This window comes from Mixophyes fleayi, chromosome 2 (assembly GCF_038048845.1).
Source record: "Mixophyes fleayi isolate aMixFle1 chromosome 2, aMixFle1.hap1, whole genome shotgun sequence".
Taxonomy (NCBI): domain Eukaryota; kingdom Metazoa; phylum Chordata; class Amphibia; order Anura; family Limnodynastidae; genus Mixophyes; species Mixophyes fleayi.
Window position 1 is genome coordinate 149677046 of NC_134403.1, and position 22622 is coordinate 149699667.

Sequence of the window (22622 nt, forward strand, 5' to 3'; positions counted from 1 at the left end):
TACCATTGCTTTATTCAATGAGAAAACACACAACATATGCACTGTTTTATTTAAATTAAAATTCTGAGATCTTAATTTAACCACTTTGAGACCAGAGCGATTTCCAGTTTGATATATATCTTCGCTGCACAAAAGACCACAGTGCAAAGATTATAGGAGATACAACAGGGTCACTGTAATGACTAGGTCTTGTTAAAACACAGTGGATCCTAACTTGATATTTATTTATTTTTTTTGCATTCGTGCAATGCCTAAGTAGCAGTTGGTAATGTGACTTACAAGCACTAAATATAGATAACACTTGTTTTATTAAAGTGCATATTAAATATAAATCTAAGGGGCATATTCAACTTTTGGCGTTCTAGCCAAAATTCTCGCGGTGCACGCACTTCCAGTCAATACGGTAATAGTGCGCATAAATAGCGTTATTACGGTACTTTTCTCGCTGGATTTTAGCTCGCGGCTCAGGGAGCCGCGAGCTGAAATCCAGCTTATTATTACCATAATACTGGTAATATTTTTTCCGCGGCAGAAACCGCGGACAATTGAATATGCCCCTAAGACTAAAAATAAAATTGCATACGGCTCCTCTATGTATAGGTGCAGCTTGATTTATAGAAAATACTATTATATATTTAGCAGAACAGTGTACATATGTACCCTAGTACTTTTGTCCTAAGTGTTGTCTTGGATAAATCCACCTTTCAAAAAAAAAATAAAAATAAAAATATATAGTATCTGTAATGATACTAATACTTGCCCAATAAATGTGTTATGGTTTTATTATTGTGACCCCAAAATATATTATCCTGTGAATACCATTAACAGTTTTCTGGCTTTGCAGCTTTTCAAAATGTAGTACATGTGGAGGGAGGGCAGAGAATTCAGAGCACTGAATGTGAGCATGCGGTTAGGGAAACACATAGGCACGCATTTGTGCAAAAATGAAAAGCTAGGCTTTCCCCTGCATGTTGTGCGGGGTCAGAAGTTACCTCTAATAAACATTGCTAATATGCATTCTGGAAACAAAACACATGCTCTCAATAAACCAAAGGGTGATGTTGTATTTAAACTATATCAGTTTAGGGTTCACATATCTAGGAACTTCATGGAAAGGAGACATTTGTCACTGAATTATTAAAGCAAAAAAGTACTGAATTGTGAGCTTCAAGAAACAAAAGCAGTATGATTTTAGTGCTGTGTGAGTTTATGGGAGCAGTAAATTTCTTCCAACATCATATTACTCTGATGAGGTACAATTATCAGGTTATATAATCTAAAAGGTAATTTGCCAATGGTGGTGGAGGGAAATCGTTGGTTGGCAGCGACAGCAGTATTTGATTTAAAAAAAAAAAAAAAAAAAAAAAATACATTCCCCCATTGTTACACTTCGCAAATAGCAGTAAACGTTTTATTAAAGTACAGGAGATTAAATCTAATGTGCCTCATTTAGAGTTAGGAGTAATGGAGAATTTAAAAAAAATGTGTGAACAGATTTACAATTAGGAGAGGTGCATCCTAGGTAAACAAAAACAGTGGTGTTTAGAACATTTAATAAATGTGAATTGGCACCAAACACATAGGGAGGTATTCAATTTCTGAGCGTGTTAAGTAATTTTAACGTTTTTTTTATCATTTTCGAGCAGGTTAACTTTACCCGCAATTCAATTCCATTTGTAACGCTACTTTTTTTTTTTTCATGAAACTGTCCTCTCGCGCTCCAGTAGAAGGTCTATTGAAAGTATAGGGTGTGCGAGAGGCAGCCGCGTTAAAAGCCATTTAATTGTTTTTTAACACGGCGGGTAAAACAGGCAAATACGCCATTTTATCTCGCACCTCCTTGGGGTGTGTTAATAAAAAAAAAACTATGAAAAAGTATTTGAAATCATGTAAAAATGTGACTTATGTTCATCACTAATGCCTAACTTGTGTAAGTTGATTTTCTTGTGAAAAAATATTGAAACAAAAAAAATATAAAATAAAATCACTAATTAGATTTATAAATGTTTTTGGAACAGATATGAATGTAGTAATGTGTTTTGACATGGTATAGTTGAATGTATGGTAAAAAATAGTTCAATAAAAAAATATGCTAAAAGAAAGTACTGTAATGTAGATATTATCAATGTGTAATGCAATCTAATGTATGGAAATGTATGCAAAACCTTTTTTTTGTGTTATACATGACCGCGTTAAAACTCCCCTTCACTCCCATAAAATCTTGCAAACACAAATTTTAATGCGCGGGGCAATTGAACTCCACGAGTTGTCCCGCTGTGCTAACTCAAAATGGTCGCTATTGCTGGCAAAAACCTGCGGAAAATTTTTATTTATTTTTTTCCTTACCACGGCGGGGGAAAAAAATAAAAAAATCTTCGCTAACAATTGAATACCCCCTTAAGAGCAAATAAAAATCATCAAATGGCATTAAAATCAGATCATGTGCATTACTCAGAAAAAGAACATATCAGAAACTACTAAAAACATTTATATACATTTATTCAGCATGCTATGCGCTCTAACCCTTTGTGGGAAAGAAAACATTTTTCATTATCTATTTTAAAACATCGTGCTTCTGTATATTTCATTACTTTAAAATGAAGGTGATGTGGGACAGCAAGGCAGTCTCAGCAATTGTATTGAAGTTCCTCCAAAGCAAATGCTCTGTACATATTATGGATGTACAGTGTTTAATGTCAGCCAGCAAAACTGTCCTCATGCTATGCTATATAGTCTGATCTTTTAGTCCTATATAAACACCATAGTCATGTATCTCTCTCTCTCTCTGTGTCTTAGAGTTGTTTTGTCCTATAACAACCTCCCATATCTCTTAAAGATCATGACATGACAGAGGCAAAAGAGAAACACTACATACTATATTGTGGTGAAATGAGGAGTTAACCGTGACCTACCCTTAATGTACTTTATCCACAGCTGATAAGATGTAAGGTTAAGTCCACCAAGGACCAGCTTTCTCAACGGTAGCTAAAGACATGGCATATATAAATGTAAATGTGCTATTGTCACAACGTATATGTGCACTAAAGTGCAGCAGCCACCCTAGGTGAACTTAATACTACATGGATTGGCTCAAGCGTATCCCTTTCCACGGATGCTCTAAATATTGACTTTTTCACGGAACAATTATTATTATTATTATCTTTAATTTATAAGGCGCCACAAAGGGTCCGCAGGGCCATACATGACATACAGAAAACAGTGAGCCATGACACAACATGATATAGAAAGAACAAAAAAATGAACAAAAATATATACAGACACAGGTAACATGGTAGTGCAAGTAAAATTATTACTGGGACAATGAGTGAATGTGATGGTAGAAATCAGCGCAAAAGTAGGACAAAGCTTAAAAAATAGGGCTAGGGAAGCAGGCCAAGAGGTACAGAGGGTGATGGAAAAATAGAAGGAGCACACAAGGAAAGAGGGTTCTGCTCCTGAGAGCTTACATCCTAAATGAAAGGGGGACACACATAAAGGGTGGTACTAACTGGGGGAGAGAGCCGGGACAAGGGAGTTAGGAGGAGGACTGATCGACTTAAAGGCTTCAAGCGTGCCCTTAGACTCATTTCTTTATTTGAGAGTAGATGCTAACCTGATGAAACGTGGAAGATCATTCCACAGCTGGGAAGAAGCCCGGACAAAGTGCTGGAGACGGGAGTGAGAAGAGGTGATCAGTGAAGCGGCGGTCACAGGCAGAGCGGAAATAGAGAGGGGAGGGGTGGGAGAGTTCTGGAAGGGGGAGGGAAGATAAGTTCAGTCTTGCAAATATTGAGTTTAAGGAAGCGTTGGGACATCCAAGATGAGACAGCAGGACACATGAGACAGAAGGGAAGGGGAGTGGTCAGGAGATGAAAGATAGATTTGTGTATCATCAGCATAGAGGAGGTAGTGGATGCCAATGGAGCAGATTAGGACACCTAGGGAGGAGGTGTAGAGGGAGAAAAGAAGGGGGCCAAGAACGGAACCTTGGGGAACGCCAACAGGTAATGGAAGAGGGGGGGGGGGGGGGGGGGGGAGATGCGGAGTCATGTGTAGAGACTGAGAAGGCGCGGTTGGTGAGGTAAGAGGAAAATCAGGAGAGGAGAGTGTTAATGAGGCCTATAGAATTGAGAGTTTCCAAAAGGAGTGCATGGTCAACGGTATCGAAGGCAGCAGAGAGGTCAAGGATAAGATGGGAGTAGTGTCTTTTGGATTTAGCGACCTTAGTGAGGGCAGTTTCAGTGGAGTGCAGGGGGCGAAAACCGGATTGGAGCGGGTCAAGGAGTGAGTGAGAAGAGAGAGGAGGTGAGACGGTTGTAGACAACCCGTTCAAGGAGTTTGGAGGCAAGAGAAAGAAGCGAAATAGGGTGGTAATTAGAGAGAGGCGGGATCAAGGGACGGTTTCTTGAGTATGGGGGAGACAAGAGCATGTTTAAAAGAGGTGGAGGAGCCCCTTCAGCAATACATGCTGATGGCTGGCAAACACTGACCAGACTCTGGGTCTTTAAAAAATTTCTACACAAATTTTATTAATGATTTTTGGATATTTTTGAAGTATGGTATTCGTAGTGGAAAGGTCTGGAATAAGTAAGTCTGGAATAGGTAAAGTCATTATGGAATAATGTTAATTTTTACTACTACTTTACTTCCCTTACCCAGGTCAGCCTGTAGTTTTAAAAAAAAAGTGGGGGGAAGTTCCATGAAATTCTATTGAGAGCTTTTTGGAGTCTACGATAGGAACACAACAGGAAATTTATTCAAGTTTATATTATGGAGCAAATCTATAGCGTGCTATCCCTGGCCTGTTGCCCTGGGATGAACCCCTCCTGGTCATAGTGAATTAAAGATAAGATGGTAAAAGTTAATATTTAAAAGCATATATTTTAACATCATTGTTGAGAAGGTGATGCATCTTTAACGATCACAATTATTTATGTCTTTTCCCACTTTAGGAAGAATATGGGCCTCCAGCATCTTCTAGGGGAAAGAAACTGTAGATTGTTATTAACATTACAAACTTAATGTATCACCACATGTGTGGCTCAAGATTTGTGGATTACATTGCTCTACTTGCACATAAAGTGGGCTTAGAAACACTAATAAATTGTGTGTCCTGTTTGTCTTTGCCTTTAAATGTATCTTCTAAAATCAGAGAAAATGCTCAAATGCATTAGATATACTACTGATAAAAAAAAAAAAAGTGTACCAACTGGGCTTACATGTGTGACATTACAAATATTACATGGACAGCACACTGACAAAGGGTCTGGGTTTATGACCCCAGTGCTGTGACGCAGAAGTTTGATTCCAGACCATGGCCTTATCTGTGTGGAGTTTGTATGTTCTCCCCATGTTTGCGTTTGGTTTCCACCGGGTGCTCCGGGTTACTCCCACACTCCAAAAGTATACTGGTAGGTTAATTGGCCGCTATTAAATTGCCCTTAGTCTGTCTCGGTCTGTGTGTGTGTGTATATGTTAGGTGATATCGATTGTAAGCTCTAATGGGGCAGTGACTGGTGTGAATGAGTTCTCTGTACAGCGCTGCGGAATTAGTGGCGCTTTATAAAAAGATGATAATAATGACGACTTAGTCATGAACAGTTGTTTATTTAAGATGCATTAAGACATGACTAAGTCTTCACAATAATCAAAAAGGAACCATTTTAGCCAAATTATTTAGTTTGCACTCCCATTCTAAAATGCAAAATTATTACTATGGACTTGATGAAAAAAACTTAACTGACCAACAAAATTTCTGCTGGAAAATTAAAATATTTACAGTTTTAAGTGTTGATAATGCTGACTATATACACCCCCACATGGGGAGGACTAAATAATGTAACATAATTCAGGAACCAGTAGGGGTGTTTTTTTAAAGCCAGGGAAGATGAAAAAGCTCAAGGTCATTCAAGGTCATTAATAGAAATGACTCCCAAAATTTAGGCACAAACAGCAATTTCTTTTTAGGCACATTGGCTACTTGGCTTGTGGAATTTGTCAAGACCTAATATAAGTATTGTTTAAACATACATTTTGAATGAGACTTGTCTGAACAACATATACTTAACACTCCTATCAAGAAATATGCCACCCTTCTTCATTTATCGTACTATAATTCTCATACCTGGGCAAGGACACTATTTTGTCACCACTGTTGCGATCAGACAAATGAATGCAGTCCACAGAACTGTAGGTGTAATTTTTACTTTATTTAAGGAAAAAAATGGGGAAAATAGGAATATCCATGTAACACAGTAGACATAAGTTAGATAGCACTGCAAAATGTCTGTGAATGTTTACTTGACACAAGTCTGCTTTGCAGTTCAACAATTAGTAATTTTATGCAGTTTGTCACTGTTATCTTTTCGCACTGTTATTAATCAGAAAAGTTTGAGGTTATAGGTCACAAAATGTGTATTACTAAAATTATGCAAAAAATTCACTTAAACTAATGTGCATCACATATTTATGTTTTTTTAACAAAAAAACGTAAACATTTTCTCCAACGTAACATGTGCATAAAACGAAAAACGGAAGCAACACTGCAGTCAGTTTCAGTAATTCAAACATACAAGAATATTATTTCTTACGCATTAACTAAATCAAGGAGCAACTGTATTCTGTTTTCTTGTATAGGATATTAAAGGTATCGTCCATGTCCATATTTATCATGTAGTGGTTTTTGCTAATACTGGTTTAAATTGAAAAATTACACTAGGATAGTTTGGAATTACTCTTTGATAGGAAGCAGATCCCACATAATCAAACAGTAAAATTATCTTTCTAACTTTTGAACCATATGTTAAAAATATTACAGATACAGTAGTTTTAACCATGGACATTTGCCAAGCGTAATCTTCTCCAGGTAATCTATTCTTGCTCAGTTTGTTTAGATATATTAAGCAAGGGACAAAATAAAGCCAGCAATAAAAATGTCAAGAATGTATTACATATGACAATTCCTGATATATTGGGCTCCCTGGAGAGAAAGAAAACTCCACACAAGACCTGGTGAGAGCAGAATTAGAGATTAGGACTTGCTGTATTCGGCTACTTTCAGAAAGTATAGGACTCTGGTTCTTTATTATGTCTACTGCCCTTTACAACATAAATGGAACAAAAACGTACACATCAGTGTTGCTTTTCAGTGCTATTGGAAAGAATATCCAACAAAAATCCAAACTTCTGTTTCTGCCATTAATAAGGCTTTCATACAATTGAATGAATGCATGTGTAAGGGTGGCTGCGGAGAAGACTAGTTGACAATAAAGGGCCTCTTCCCAGCTTTAACATTAAACCTATCAACTTTTGCCGATTGTTTATCTAGAAGAAAACTAAAATCAGCAGTAACATAACCCAGTCCACTCACTCACTGTGTATTACATGGCAATAAAAGAAACAAAACGCTTTAATACAATGGCAGAAACAACGGAAGAGTAGTCTATTTCTATATTAAAAAGAGAAACTGTTCACAAATGAACAGCTTAAGGCAGCTGTCAACAATGTACCCCACACCAGAAAGGAAAGAGTCCTCTAAAAAAGGATTGACGAATAATGACACTGTGCATTGCTACATCAACCACAATTGTACACTCCAGAAACCTCAAGTAAAGAATGGGTAGCCATTAAACAGGTTATCCCTGTTCAGACATTTATTACAAATGTCAAAACTTTCAGAAAATAAAGCAGACTATTTCATATTTTCATTAAAAAAGTCAGAACTGGGAATATTACATCTAAACACAGGTACAGTATGTCAGTTATGAATAAGCAATATTAACTACATTCTTAGAATTGTTTTAGTGCATTGCATTTTTAGAAAAGGAATACATCACCCACCCCCCCGTGAACAAGCCTGACCCTCCCATATCCCTCTTAAGACTCCTACATTATACAATTTAGTGAACTAGCCTAAAACATTGATCTCCCCTGATGCTACATCTGCATTTCACAAGTGAAATCCCTACTGATTCAGTTTAGAAATATACATGTGAAACAGATTAACTTAAAATTATAAAACACAAAGGACCTAGGAAAGCCAATGAACCTAATCAGTGTTTTTCACCACCATGTAGCTATTTTGTGCCGTAAATTAATGCCAACTTCTGCCAGCTTGGACAAACTCAGCCAAAGAGATCAATCGGACATAAATTTGGTATTAAAATTACACATTCATGTTGTAATCAATTAACATAAAATAGGAAGAGAAAAAAAAAAAGACAACCTCTATGTTAAGCCCTTGAGTGTCCAGGATGTCTGCAAATGAGCTGCAGGTCTCTTGGCACCAAAGGGGTTTTGTGCATCGCCCAGAATGAGGTAGGAGAAAAAGATAAGTTGATTGGAAACTGCCTGTAATGTCCAACTCCGCAACCCTGTTTTGTTCCCTTTCTACAGTACAGATTTAGGTCAATTCACTGCGTGCACACTTATTGTGGATTTCTAGGAGACCCCCACCCCAAGAAAAAATAACAAACAAAAAAGATGGATGAGGCAGCGCTAATACTGTGACACATTCTGTAGGGATGCAGAAATAAAGAAAGTAGAAGAAAATATTTTGCATGTACTTAGGCAAAGTTCTGCAATGCACAACATTGGACCAAACCTTTGTGTAGACAAAAAAAACAAAAAAAAACAAAAAACACATTAGCTGCTGCCTTTCACATTTTATAAATACAGTTTATTATATGAACGTTTCCTATCAGATTCAACATAAAAAAAACAGAACCCACTAAGTTAAATAACTGAAATATTAGTAAGCCTGGCCGTGCATCGTCAAGGCTTAATAAGTTCTCCTGGTCTGCCCTCTTGTGTTAAGTTCCATTTTTTCATGGAGAAGGGATGCTTTTAGTGTTATTTCTGCACTTCTCGCTCATCACTTATTTTAAGCAACAGGAAGTGTCTAAGTTAGTATGGCCCTGCTGCTTATTCCAAATCTCAGATGTTTATAGCACCCAACAAAGGCATTAAAGCCTCAGCTGCCTTGCAAGCTACATAAATTTTATGTACTCTTCTCTCCTAAGTTAAAAACACAAAATCCACTAAATGAATGCAAACTCCATCTTGAACAAACAGAACATCAGTGCGCAGGTTGTACTCCAGTTGTAAATGGTTTCAAGTTACGGAGATTATGGAGACCGTAGGGGAGATATCAGCAGTTCCACTTTTTACCAGCTCAAAAGAGAACTTCTGCCAAGGGTCATGAAATACACTTGACTGCTTCCACCAGATCGTACAGACGCAAAGAAAACCTGAGCAGAGATAAAATGGTTAGGGTCACTTCAATACAAGTGCATATCCCCCCCACACACAAATAAAGATGAATCTCTTTCTGGACTTTTTAAAGAATGAGAACATATTTTTGAATCCCTCCAGAGAGAAAAATAGTAAACAATGGAAGATGAACAAAAACTATTAAAATAACAATCTGAATAAATATTTATCCAAGAGCAGCTATCAAAGCTGAAGTCGTGTATTAAAAAAATTGCTCAAGCTGGGTCAGGTTAGCTGCAGAGCAGTAATGGACATCAAGTTTGAGGTCTTGTTACAGATTTTCAATGGGATGTAGGTTCAGGTCTCTAACTGTAACGAGCACCGGTCATATTTCCATTCATCTTGACAAGATTGTCAATGACTACCACTAAAAGATCATCTCTAACATGTGTCATAGTTCCCAGCGGAAGCATTTGTAGAAAAGAACACCTTGCTAACAGTTAAGTATATGGGTGCATATACTTTGTTTTTTCGGTTGTGTGGCAGTCGTTAGCACAATATTGTCAAGGTGGACGGAAGAATGACTTGGACTAAACATTAACATTCTAGAAGCTGATATCAGAGCCAATGAAACAGAAAATTTAGGCTGAATATTTCAGCAAGACATTGAAACAAAACATACAGAATCTTGCAATTCTCTTTTTACTGAACAAAACAGACACTCAAATTTTGTTCTATGTGATATCTTTATTTCAAAGCACCGAAACTCAAAATAGATTTCTATTAATGTGACACTGTTTATGGGACATATAGGGGAGGAGAGTGGAGATCAAAGAAGTTGATAAGTGCCTAGACTCCTACAGCCACTACTATACCCCAATGTATCGCAGTGCCCCCCCCCCCCCCCCCCCCCCATGGCAGGAAAGACACAATAAATAAAAAGAGAACAAAAATAAACAAAAAGACACCACAAAACCCTGAAATATTCTGTATACATATGTATCGAATCCTCACACTAATATTTTGTCGTAAAAAGAGTTTCAAGTCTTTAGGGGTAAGCATGTAACAGTTTTGCACACTGTTCAGGAGTAATTTGGGATGAGAGTTTGCACAACACAGAGATTCAACACTTATGCATATAGTACATTTCAATTCTTTTTTCCTTAAGATGATTTTTGTAACATGAAACAATGTCACGTTAAAAAAAAAACTCTTGAGTTTCAGTGCACTGAAATAAAAATATTACCGAACAAAATTACAGTGTAGGATTTGTCAATGGACTGAATAAACCACGGTGTACTTGGAAGTTGCGATTTCTGTCAAAGTACTGGTGGAGAGGGTGTCCAAACTGCTGCACATGTCAAATGGACTATTCTTTAATTGTTTAATTTAGCACAATAAATAGTAACTGTGCCTTAAAGTGTGAAGAAATAGACCATGCTTAACTCTGTACCCTGCACACTTTGTTTCAACTTATTTTCATTTGGAGATTTGGTGAAATATGCAATTTAAACCAGTTTTATACATAAATGCACATACAAGATGGCATTTTCCCTTTTTACAAGAGAATAAACAGTAGATGCTTAAGAAAAAAAATATATAAAAGATATATATATTATATAACACCATTATGCTAATTGTCCCCATCAAGCTTTACCTTATCATTTCGTTCACACAAGAACTTTAGTCTTTGTGCCCTTTTGTGCATAAATACCCCATCAAGGTGACCAGTTTCTACAGATCGAATTTCGATGGCTTTTTCACCCCATCCCATTATCTGGTTAGATCGGATATACGCTACAAAATAATTCAAGAAATAGTAATTCACATGGAAGCAATAAAGATAATACATTTTGCAAATATCACAGTAAGTACATAAACACATTATAAAAACACTTAAAACACTGAATATTTAATAAAACAAAAAAACAAAGCTTCCTGGCATTATACTTTACTACCATCTGAAACGTACCGACTGATGTCGGCATTTCTCCCCATTGTAGAACCACATCTTTGGTGATCCTGCCGTAAGTATTAACATAAACTCCTTCATCTTCATAACAAACCAGCAACTCCATGCCGTCAGTGTTTGGGAGAATAATAATTGCATGTGGCTGGATACTGCTCTGGATCTGTAAGAAGAGACATTAGTCATACATTGCACTTTATATGCGGCTATATGCCTTCTTTATTTAAATAAGCATTTTATTGGTTTCAAATGGTTATCAAACATTGTATATTGTGGGTTGTGTACTCTATATGTCACTCCCCTGGGCCATTAACCAATTGCTTCATGTCGTCAACAAAAATCACTGCAAAGTTCATTTTGAAAAAGTCTCTCAGACTTGCACGTATGTACAAATTACATGCCCTATATAGGAGACACTAAACGTGTAAAATATTTTCCAACAATGAAAGTTAAAGGTGCAGAAGAAGAGCAATACCAAAACATTTTGGAAATGTACCAGCAATTTGTATTTTGGTGTATCATCATCATCTATTTATATAGCGCCACTAATTCCGCAGCGCTGTACAGAGAACTCACTCACATCAGTCCCTGCCCCATTGGAGCTTACAATCTAAATTCCCTAATATAGACACACACTCACAGACAGACAAGGAGACAGACAAGGAGACAGACAGACAGAGACTAGGGTCAATTTTTTGATAGCAGCCAATTAACCTAGTATCCTCTATTTGGGAAAACAGGATATGGTCAAACTAGACTTTTTTTCTATGCAGGACACAAAGGTATTCTGCAATGGTATACTGTAATTATTTCAGAGGCAGACTGTATGCAAACATGTAACAGGTCCTTATATTAACAACAATAAAGTCCCTATATCTGACAAGTCTAATATAGTGGGAGAAGACTGTGCCATTTAATAAATAAACCAATGCTACAAATTTAGTTTCAAGTATTGGACAGTATTACTGTATATATTCCTGACAGGAGACACTGACAAAAATTAAAAGGGGGATGGAGAGGCACATAAACAAATCAAGTCCATTGCATGCAGACCCAATATACATGTCTACACATATAAGGAACAGTTCATTTCAAATGGTTTAACTTATTGAGATGGTCACAATTGAGTAGGTCTATATTATTCAACGATATAAAAATCATGTCTTAAAAGGGCAAATAAGCAATATAAGATATTAATCAGAAAATGTACTTTAACAAATGGATTTAATTTCTTATCAAAGTATTAAGAATCCTTACATGTGTTGGTAGATAAATGTCATAGACAGCTCCAGAGTCCACATCAACAGCATGGAATCCAGCACAGGAGCCGTAGATCACTTTTAGCCTCTGTCCTTCTTCTACAGTAAGGTCTACTAACAGTGGCCTGTGTACCAAGTCCCCAAACGACTGTAAAAAAAAAAAATATCAACCAACATAAGTCAATTTGGAATGCGGCGGCAGTGGTGGGGGGGGACAAAAACCCACAAATTCTCTATATTTTTATAGAAGAAAGTTTTAAATAAAGCTTGATACACAGTAGGCAAGCAAATGAAAACCATTTGAGTCAACCTACCTTAAAGGCCATGAACTTGTGATATGGCTTTGGCGCCCACGCGTACACTTCCACTGAGCTCTTTAAAGCAATTACCAAAAACTTGATGCGCTCATATTTTACTAAGAACAAAAAAAAAACATTAAATATTATTAGCAATTCTTAGCATTATTTGACAGTAGTTTAGATAGACATATTTCATGAACAGTATAAGGGACTCTAAACTCATTTTTTTTTTCTCTTTCTGTTCTATGCAGAAAAACCAAATGTGAAAAATACTGTCGGTATTTGTGTAAAAACATTTGCTCGGAAAAAGTGAGCTTGTTTACACAAAAGGCAGCCATGAGTGGTCCTTGGGACTTCTTCTGCTCTTCCACTCCTTTCCTCAATGTCTGATAAAGTAACGTACTTCTATCTGCAGTATGGAAGTGGAGAGGTGCAGATTGAGGAAGGGGCACAAATGTATAGCACACACATATAGCAGAAGTTCCAAGTAGACACCAAGAACTGGCTGTGCTTCAAATAGGCTGTTTTAACTGCTGTTTGTAGTAAGCACAGAATACACCTTTCTGTATAAAGTTTTATAGAAATAAGATTTCTCTATAACTCTTTAGAAAATGGGATCAATGTCGGGTAAAATAAATTATGCAAAAAATACTACATTTTATTAGGACATAGGACTTGCAAATGAGATCAAAGTTTTTTTACTTTTTTATTTACTGACGGAGAAGACATTAATCCCATTTCACCAATTATATTTATATAAATGCAAGAAATTATTTATGCTCTAGTGTTTTATTTTATAGAATGCAAGTTCTCAGATCCTACTGTAATGTGTGTTTAGCTGGGAGTTGCCAAAGCTTCTGAATGCAATAACTCACACTAGTATATTTAGTCAAAATAAAGAGCATAGTTGGAGAGCTAAACACATACCAACTTTATAGTGCACGCAGCCTTCCAAATCCCCCACAGTTGTCCAACCCTGCTTCTTCTCAACCTCTGGGTCATTGTGGAGAATTTTATTTCTCAACCAGGACAAGTAGTACACTCGCAGCTTGTTCTTTTTTCCTGAAAGAAAGAAAAAAAATATCACATTACTTTTTTTTTTCTATTTCATGCCACCCATGGCTATTACATTACTCTCACATATACATTCTTATAGCTCATTCCATGTCAAAAGAACAACTGCAAGCACCACTCAACCAATAAAATAATGTAAAATTGGCAAACTTCACAGAGCCAATCCCATCTAAGCACCCACTTTTAGCCTCCAGTATTCCCAAATATAAAGTCAGATATTCAGAAATCTAGTATAGATAACTGCATCATATATACCTGATATAGTAACCAATACATTTAGTCCTTCAAGGACATCCATCTGCTGAAATCTCCTTCTGTTGATGAGGGAGTACACTTTTCCCTGACCACTTCTGTCTAGCAGCATTAATCCACTTTCTGTGCCCACCAACAAATTAACACCTATATGAAAAAATGGAGAATAAATTGTTATTAGTACTAATAATTATGGCTAGTCACTAGGATAAAAATAAAGAAATCTGCTTTCTGTAACATCCGAGCACTGCAAAGCAACAAATATTTAAAATCAATAGAATAATTAAAAAAATGAACGAAGATGCTATATGTACTGTTATGGGCTCTCTTATCCGGAAACTCAGAAAGAAGAAACAGGACGTTTTTGCTACTGTTCCGGGATTGTGTCCAACACAAATATTACCACCTCGTTTCTCAGTCACTTTTAACAGTATTGCTATTGTGCTCCACATTAAAGCAGAACCACTTGTCCAGAAGTCTTTAAATCCCAAGCATTCCATATAATCAATCCCCTACCTCAACTTATACACATAGGTTAATATTAGAGATGCTCAGGCTCGGTTCCTCGAGAACCGAACACACCCAAACTTAGGGGATCCGAGTACTGAGCCTGGCTCGGTACTGTCGCATGCCCTCGGAATTGAAAATAAGGCAAAACGACATTGTTACATCGCCGGATCTCGTAAGTTTTGAATTCATTTTTAAGATCCAACATAACGAGGAGTGGGAGGGGGGGCGGACCCCCCATTTTTCTTTTCTGCCACTGCTGTGTGTCAATGTTTCCTAGATGTGCTAGGAACTGCCGTGTGTTTGTGCCATTGCTCTATCACTTAGCAACCAGCCAGGTCGCTGCAGTCTTTGTTTGAAAGTGTATGAAAATAATATTGTGACCTGTGAGGTGATCTAAATTGACTGCAATTACTTGAAATTAGTGTAATTGAGGTTAATAATGTAGGGACAAAAAAAATAAAAAAATAAATAATTATGTGATTTTAGCATGTTTTAGGATTTTTCTAAAAAAGTAAAAACAAAACACACACGAGGGCGGTTTTGTCCTTTACCACATTCTGTATTATGTAATCCTTGCAGTCTGTTCTACTCTCCACTGTACAGCGGAACTATGTGGCGCCTTATAAACGATAACAAAAAACAACAACAATGTGAAGCAAGTATATTGGGTACTGAGCAGAACCGTGGGAAGCAATTATTTGGTCCAACCAGTCAGATCAGAGAATGAGCTTTAAAAAAAATAAAAATAATAATTTTCCTCTTTGAAACACAAATCAATGATCTGATATGGGTTGTATAATTCAAATTGTATTTTCTATTAAAATTGTATAATTTAACTTTGGCATTTAATTATAAAATTCGTAAGTGTATTATATGTATTGTTTTGCTCTTCTACACTAAGACCTATATTGGAGGCACACCAGAATCTACAAGATAGAGGAAGAACTACACCCACTGTAGATATTACACCCGTTTATAAAAAGGTATATTGACAGACTGCTAGATCTTTCTGAAGACATAATGGCGGCTTAAGGAAAGCATTGACTAAAACAAAAGTACTCCCACACCAATGTCAATTAGAGGAAATTAAACAGATACATCCGAAAGTGCATATAACATTCCAAATCACAATATAAAATATATGGAGAAAATGCAGCGTCTAATCTAAATATGTATTCCTTTTATAATCTGCTAGAAGAAAGGTAACTGCCGTTACAATGAATTACTCTATTCCTAAGAAGTTTACTTGTTGTTATCTGCACAGAGTGAAGGCAAATATTTTTTGGATGAATCTGTATGTCAGGGCATCATCATTTCTTTAGGAACTAATGTCAGCACTTAGAGACAAAATGTAATTAGCTTCTAGTTAATTCAAAGGGTACATTCTCAAAAGTTGGTTCATGTCACATAAAGGCTGCTTAGCCCCCAGAAAAGGAGTCTAGTTGTCCAGGTAGAAGGAATCAAAAACAAGTGGAGATCAGGGCAAGCCAAAATCAGAATGCATGGGTAAATAAGCAGATATGTAGTTAAGCACAAGTTTGTTCGATTCACAGGTAAAAAATATTAGAAGCAGTAAGGCAAGATCACAGGTACAAAAAACAATAACCAGGCAATGGAAACTGGTGGGTTTAAATAGGCAAGTATATCTTCTGATTAGGAACCGATAAAGCTCATTGTGCAATTAGAAATCACTAGGAGTATATCCAGGGAGAGTACAGTTCCGGATATATCCCTCTTCTTGAAGGTACAACCTTTTTCCAAGTTAGTTTGGGTAATGTTGATGGAATGGAGTTGCTCTACAAGACTTCTTCCATGCTGCTCCCCACTTCCCTACCATGCCCAAGCAGACTTTCCCACAGCCTTCAAATCTTTAGACGTTCTTTAAAAACCCATCTCTCTTTTTAAAGCTTACCTTATCCCTGATGGTATTATTCACACTAACACACCCTCACAACGTTTCCAATCTCCACTCTAAGCCACACTTAATTTCAGCTGTCCCCTCTTCCTTAGAATGTGAGCTCTCTAATGAGCAGGGTTCTCTACCCTTTGTTTTCATGTCTGTATTTAGGTTGTCTGCCTTGTATGTCCTTGTTTTATGCATGTCCTGTCTTCCCTACTTTACAGGGCAACAGAACACTGTGGCTCCTTCCAAATGTACGATAATTCTTGGTGCAGACATTTTCTTCAGGCTCCAAAGATCTCTCTTCTGATCTATAATCCACCAATTGCACAAGGTACTATAATATCTTGAAACATTCTTGAATGAATAATTCTTTCTGCCACATACCCATCTTCCTCATCGACCCAAAATGGAGCAGATGCAGGATTTGAGCACAGTGAAAATGGATTCTCCCATCACAGTTTCAATAGAGCCAAGATTTAAATAAAATTTCACCTGGGTTATTTGCACAGAGATCTTGAAGACCCGAAAATCATTTATCCAATTCTGGAGAGGCAATCTAAATTTCATATTCACTGTGAACAGCCAAAGCTCATCTCCCACACGGTAATCAGATTCTGCAAGTCCATCAGCCACCATTTTTTAGCATGCCTGAACGTTTTGGAATTATGTAAGAAGGAGCTCCTAGTTTTCTTGTAAGGTTCTAAGTTTGTCACCAACAGCTGGAATAGAAGTGGCAATAAAGTGACAAGGAATCAAAGCTGGGTGCTATAATTTGTTAGTAAAGAGAGCTTTTTTTAAGTAGAACTATGTCTAGTATTCTTAAAAGCAAGCTCTGCTGTAGGCAAGATGTTCAAGTCATTCTGTAGATAGCTAATAATACATCAGCAGTATTGTTCAAAGGTTTGATTGGTGAATCCAGTTTTCTTACTAACTTTATTTGAGTTTATTCCCAGTGTTGAGTATAAACTCCTCCAGAACTTTGAAGTAGATCGAATGCCTTGTTCAGCTAACACGTTATCTAGGATGCCATGAAGACAAAAAAAATAAAAAAATCTACCTAAATCAGTTGGTTGGGAGACTGCATAGTGGTAAACAAATGAGAAAATTTAGAACAATGCACAACCACTAGCCTTGCTTGCCTGCTGGGTATCTAATGGCTGATTTGATTAACTCCAAAAATCTGTAAAGAAAGTACTAGTTCTAGAGAAGTTTTTAATAAATAAATAATCTATAGGCAATAACTACACTTATCTATAATTCTCTCTTCTTTTTTGGGATGAGCAATCCCAGTAAATATTGAATTTGCTTGTTTCTATACTTAGACCTTCTTTGGAATTGATGTATCTGGGAAATTGGATGCGTCTTCTTAAATGCACACTTGTCAAATGTAATAAATAATTGACGGAGGAGAGAGTCTAAAATAAGTTTGCTTGCTTCTGGTATACTTTAAAGATTGTCAGAAAACATCAGGTTGTCATCAATTTAGGTCACCATAAATGGACCAAAACATAGTATTACAACGATAATAAAGTGCTGGAATGAAGAGCATCACTAGATATTCTTAGTGCCCATAACGAGTCAAGAAAAAGGTCTTCCATTCATACCCTGATCTAAAGAACCATCAGAGGTTGTCTCAGGATGACCAATAAGTTGGCAGCAACATTCAGAAGAAAAAGTCAAAGCCCTTGATTTTCAGTGGAGGGATTGAGAGTCAAAAAATGACAGGTGTACCAGGAAATTGAAAAAATATCTGTTTTCAGCTGATCTCTTTTCCCAAGTGTGCTCTATTAACAACTTCAGCTTTTTTTGTTATTTCAGATCTGCATTTCTGAAGTAAACCATCAACAGTTTCCATTATTATAGCGAATGATTTAAACCTGGACATGATGAGGTTCTCTTGAAAACTTTATAAAATATATATAAAATATATATACACACAACTTTATAAAATAGCCTCCAGCAAATCAATGATGTAGTAGAAATTGCATGTCTACTGTCCTTAATCAGAAAGCAGAGGTTGTATGATAGGAAAATTCGCAATGTAATTCACTCTTGGAAGGGCATAATCGTCGGTGATCTGTAAACATTGTCCTCTTGACACTGTTTAGACTATTAACTACATAAATACAGAGAACTACAGAGATGTTTGAAGTATCATTGATGTCTCTTCAACAGTGGAGTAGTTTTCACAAGAGACTCTTAGAGTAGTGTTCAGTGGTAAAATATGCATAACTTTTATAAACATGTGGTGTAGATGCCTTTTGTCTCTCCATTCTTCGCTCAGAAAGTTTTAGAGCAACACAAAAAGTTACCTTAATATATGCATCAACTGTATTTGGGGTTACAAACACTTTAGCAAGCCCATCTATTATTACTAATGACCCATCTGCGGAATTCTGCAACTGTACATCTTACTTTTGCACAGTCATTAAGATGTGGCAGAATTTGAAAACTAAATTTGTTCCATCAATGAAATCCTCCAGTTTCCCCTAATGTAGTGCCGTCTTGATTATGTAAGGTGGATGTCAAAGCTACAGCTTCATCTGTGTACAACAAAATTACCCAATCCACTATCGCTTTTGGAGCAGAATCAGAAAGTTTGTAGTTGGATATGTAGCCTTCACTGGTTCAGGAATCCCCAGTAATGGAATTGGTCTCCACTTGGCTTTAGAGATATATGCACTATATGGACAAAAGAATTTGGCCACACCTGTTACTTATTGAATTGAGGTGTTTCAATTGGACCTAGCCATGCAGTCTCCATTTGCAAACATTTGTGATACAAAAAGGGTTGTTCTGAAGAGCTCAGTGACTTCAAACATGGTACTGTGATAGGATGCCACCTTTGTACTAAGACAGTTCATGAAATTTCATCCCTGCTGGATGAAATGGATGGATATGATTCCCGACCATGGTCTTATCTGTGTGGAGTTTGTATGTTCTCTCCGAGTTTGCGTGGGTTTCCTCCCACATTCCAAAAACATACTAGTGGGTTAATTGGCTGCTATCGAATTGACCCTAGTCTCTGTCTGGATGCGTGTATGTTAGAGAATTTAGACTGTAAGCTCCAATGGGGCAGAGACTGATGTGAGTAAGTTCTCTGTACAGCCCTGTGGAATTAGTAGCGCTATATAAATAGCTGATGAAGATATACACACACACACTAGTAGAGCTTTAGATGAACTACCACACACATACCTATTTCTTAATTCACCTCAACTTTTGCATTTGTATTTAAATTAAATCATAATATATGTTTTGTAGAGCTCTTCTGATACAGGGTACTAGAAATCCACGCACGTATTTTCCAATTGTAAGGCATCTGCCACTTATTTTATGAAATGCAAAATGTTGATTATGCTGAATAACCATTGCAAATATGTTTTTTTCTACACATTTACAGGGTGGTAGAACAACTCACCCCACAGTGCTGCACATAATATCTCAGAATTAAATCTCTTCTTGTATTTGCGAATCTCAGGTGTATCACTCTGTGGTCTTGTGTTTGTGGGATTAACATTAACAACTGATCCTTTCCTTGTAGGATCCTGCCTCATAGCATCTGGCCTCAGTGCTTCACTGGAAAATCCCACTAAAATAAAATTAGTATTTTTAAGGTTAGCTTCCAGTGTGCGCATGTAAGTACCTGAAAGATATAAGCAATCACATGTTTAATGACACATCATAATTTCAGTTTCATTTATTTTGTTACACTGCACGCAGCAAGCAGGATGGGGAAGCAGACAACACTACTGGGTTTGGGTAACACCGTAACATCATTAAACACAACAACTTAATCTTTAACATTAAGGAATACTGAAATCTGGACAATGGGGGTGGGAAATGGGTATATATTTTATTTATTGGCTATGGCCATAAAGCAGTCCAAAGATATGTGACCCACACGGTTAGCATGCTGGATATCCTATCTGTGTGCCTGGGTCACGTGGGCTAAGCTCTGCATGCAGTGAGGAATCAAACCTTTACTGAATAAAGTGGCCAGCAATGCACAAAATGTAGAAACGAAGGTTAAATTCATGTTTAACATTTCATTTTCAACAGAACCACAATTGCAATACATGTCTAATCATATAACATTGACCACTTGCAACTCAATATGACTAGTTAAAGGCTGTAGCAAATGTTGTACACAATGATCATTCACTGATGGGTCCTGCCAATGGACAGCAGTAATGAGACTATGGTTCTTTCACAGTACTGCTAGTTTACACAGATGTTGAAGCAGTTCTTCCATCAGTTAGTAATACTAATGGTTTGCTCCTGCCTAAGTTTGATAAATTAAACAATGCAAAAGCGAGTTAGAAGCAGGGTAGCAGTTAGCCTGGAGCACAAGAAACACATACTATGTTCACACTAAAACAATGCCCATAGATTGTAAGCTTGCGAGCAGGGCCTTCTCACCTCTTTGTAAGTTTTACCCAGTTTGTTTATTGGTTTATTATGTTTGTCCCCATTTGTAAAGCGCTACGGAATATGTTGGCGCTATATAAATAAATGATGATGAATGCCCAAACACCTATTATATATCCATTTATTTAACTTTTTTTTTATTTATTTATTTGTTTTTGAGAAAACATACATATTAAAACACAACTACACCATTTCCTTTTATGATGCAAAACAGGGTAGTTTATATTTTGAGACAATATGAATAATTTGACTAAATTCAAACTGGGGAAAGGAAGATCTAAACGACTTAACTCTTCAAAAATTGCTAGTTAATGCACAGCAAGCCATTTCAAGGCTGACAGATTTGGATCTTCACTATTTATATGACAATACCTACCCACTGATGTTACAGTTGTCCCACTGGATGGAGAAATCTGCAGTAAACGAGGATCAATGAAAGGTGTAAATGAAGAGGAAGATTTGTGTTTCTGGAGAGTGTTACTTGCCGACTGGGTCTACAAGGAAACATAAAAGGAATCACAAAAACAAAATTCAACAGCAGAATATCGCTTGACATACATCAAATATAGTGGAACAAAGATGAAGGCATTTTGGTTATATTTCTGTGTTAAAACAGCAGCAGGGTGAAAAACAAAAACTAATGTTACTGGCATATTGCGATGGTAAGGGGGTGGATATACGGTAATTTTTATTTTAGTCAGATGCCGAAAGGACTAAGAACATTGTTACCTCGCCTCCCCCTACCCAAGTTTCTAATGTTTGGTTTTTAACACAATACCTGTTATATTTTGGTCTGTGGCATTGACACATGCTAACACACTGTTACAATTGGATGGTGTCCAATGGGAGCACTCTCTAATTATAATTAGCCCATTATGCTGCAGGGGGGCTTTGTCCTCGCTTTTATCATGAACATTCAGTGTTTTCTCAAACTACAAGATTTTGCCTACAGCCAACAAGTGTTTTTCAATGTCTGTGTACAAGCCCTAAAAGTGGTAATTTGAAACCACTACCATGTTTGCTAACTTACATGTGATATGAGTTTGTGATAGTAATGACGACAATATAAAAATCTTATTGAGAAAGCAGTATGAATTTTAACAAAGATTAAAATACAGTACGTGGAATTCACCTTTAAAGCTTTAATAAGTCTGTAAATTGTTCTGCTCTGTAAATTTTAGGCATGGTAACATTATGCACGCAAATTCATATAAACAGATTATAAATTGTTCTTAATTTTTTTTGGGGGTTTTAAGTTTGCAAATGGTGTGTGGTTTATACAAAGTGCAACATATATATTTTATGGGCCATGTCAATTATGGGTGCCTACAGTGACACCGTGAATATGTTGTGCGAAGACTTTGAAATGACAATATGTTGGAACACTGTTTTGTTTGTGTCAATCAGAAGACAACACCATGGCACCATACAGCCAACATAAGCAGTTAGAAGTATGCTTACAGCATTAAACTGGGTACACACATATGCAATTTCTGTAACTATTTCACAAACTATTGAAAGACCCGATGAGCATGTCAATTCACCCAAACAATTTACCTTCCAATCAATGAACTTCATCTCATAACCATCTGCTGAAAAGATTGTGACTCTGTACACATTTCTAGAGATATTGTCTATGCCGCTGGCCGTGAGTGCATAATCAGTTCCATATTTGACAGATATTGCTCCATTGTTGACCATGAATTTTAGGAAGT

General features: G+C 36.8%; 1 protein-coding gene across 10 annotated transcripts in view; it reads right to left on the bottom strand.

The window, feature by feature from the left end:
* Positions 1-6188: 6188 nt before the first annotated feature.
* MAP4K4 (mitogen-activated protein kinase kinase kinase kinase 4) overlaps positions 6189-22622 on the bottom strand; it is a 121154-nt gene continuing 104720 nt past the window's right edge. For 6 of the 10 annotated variants that reach the window (XM_075200226.1, XM_075200224.1, XM_075200225.1 and 3 more), the window contains 9 exons: positions 21284-21401; positions 19898-20068; positions 14067-14210; positions 13665-13799; positions 12753-12853; positions 12437-12586; positions 11183-11342; positions 10868-11007; positions 6189-9248 (listed from right to left, as the gene is read on the bottom strand). In XM_075200226.1, coding sequence (XP_075056327.1) covers positions 9165-9248; positions 10868-11007; positions 11183-11342; positions 12437-12586; positions 12753-12853; positions 13665-13799; positions 14067-14210; positions 19898-20068; positions 21284-21401 — 1203 coding nt within the window. In that variant the 3' untranslated portion in view covers positions 6189-9164. Of the gene's footprint in view, positions 9249-10867; positions 11008-11182; positions 11343-12436; positions 12587-12752; positions 12854-13664; positions 13800-14066; positions 14211-19897; positions 20123-21283; positions 21402-22622 lie in introns of all 10 variants that reach the window. The other 4 variants (XM_075200219.1, XM_075200220.1, XM_075200216.1 and 1 more) reach the window with 1 other exon arrangement.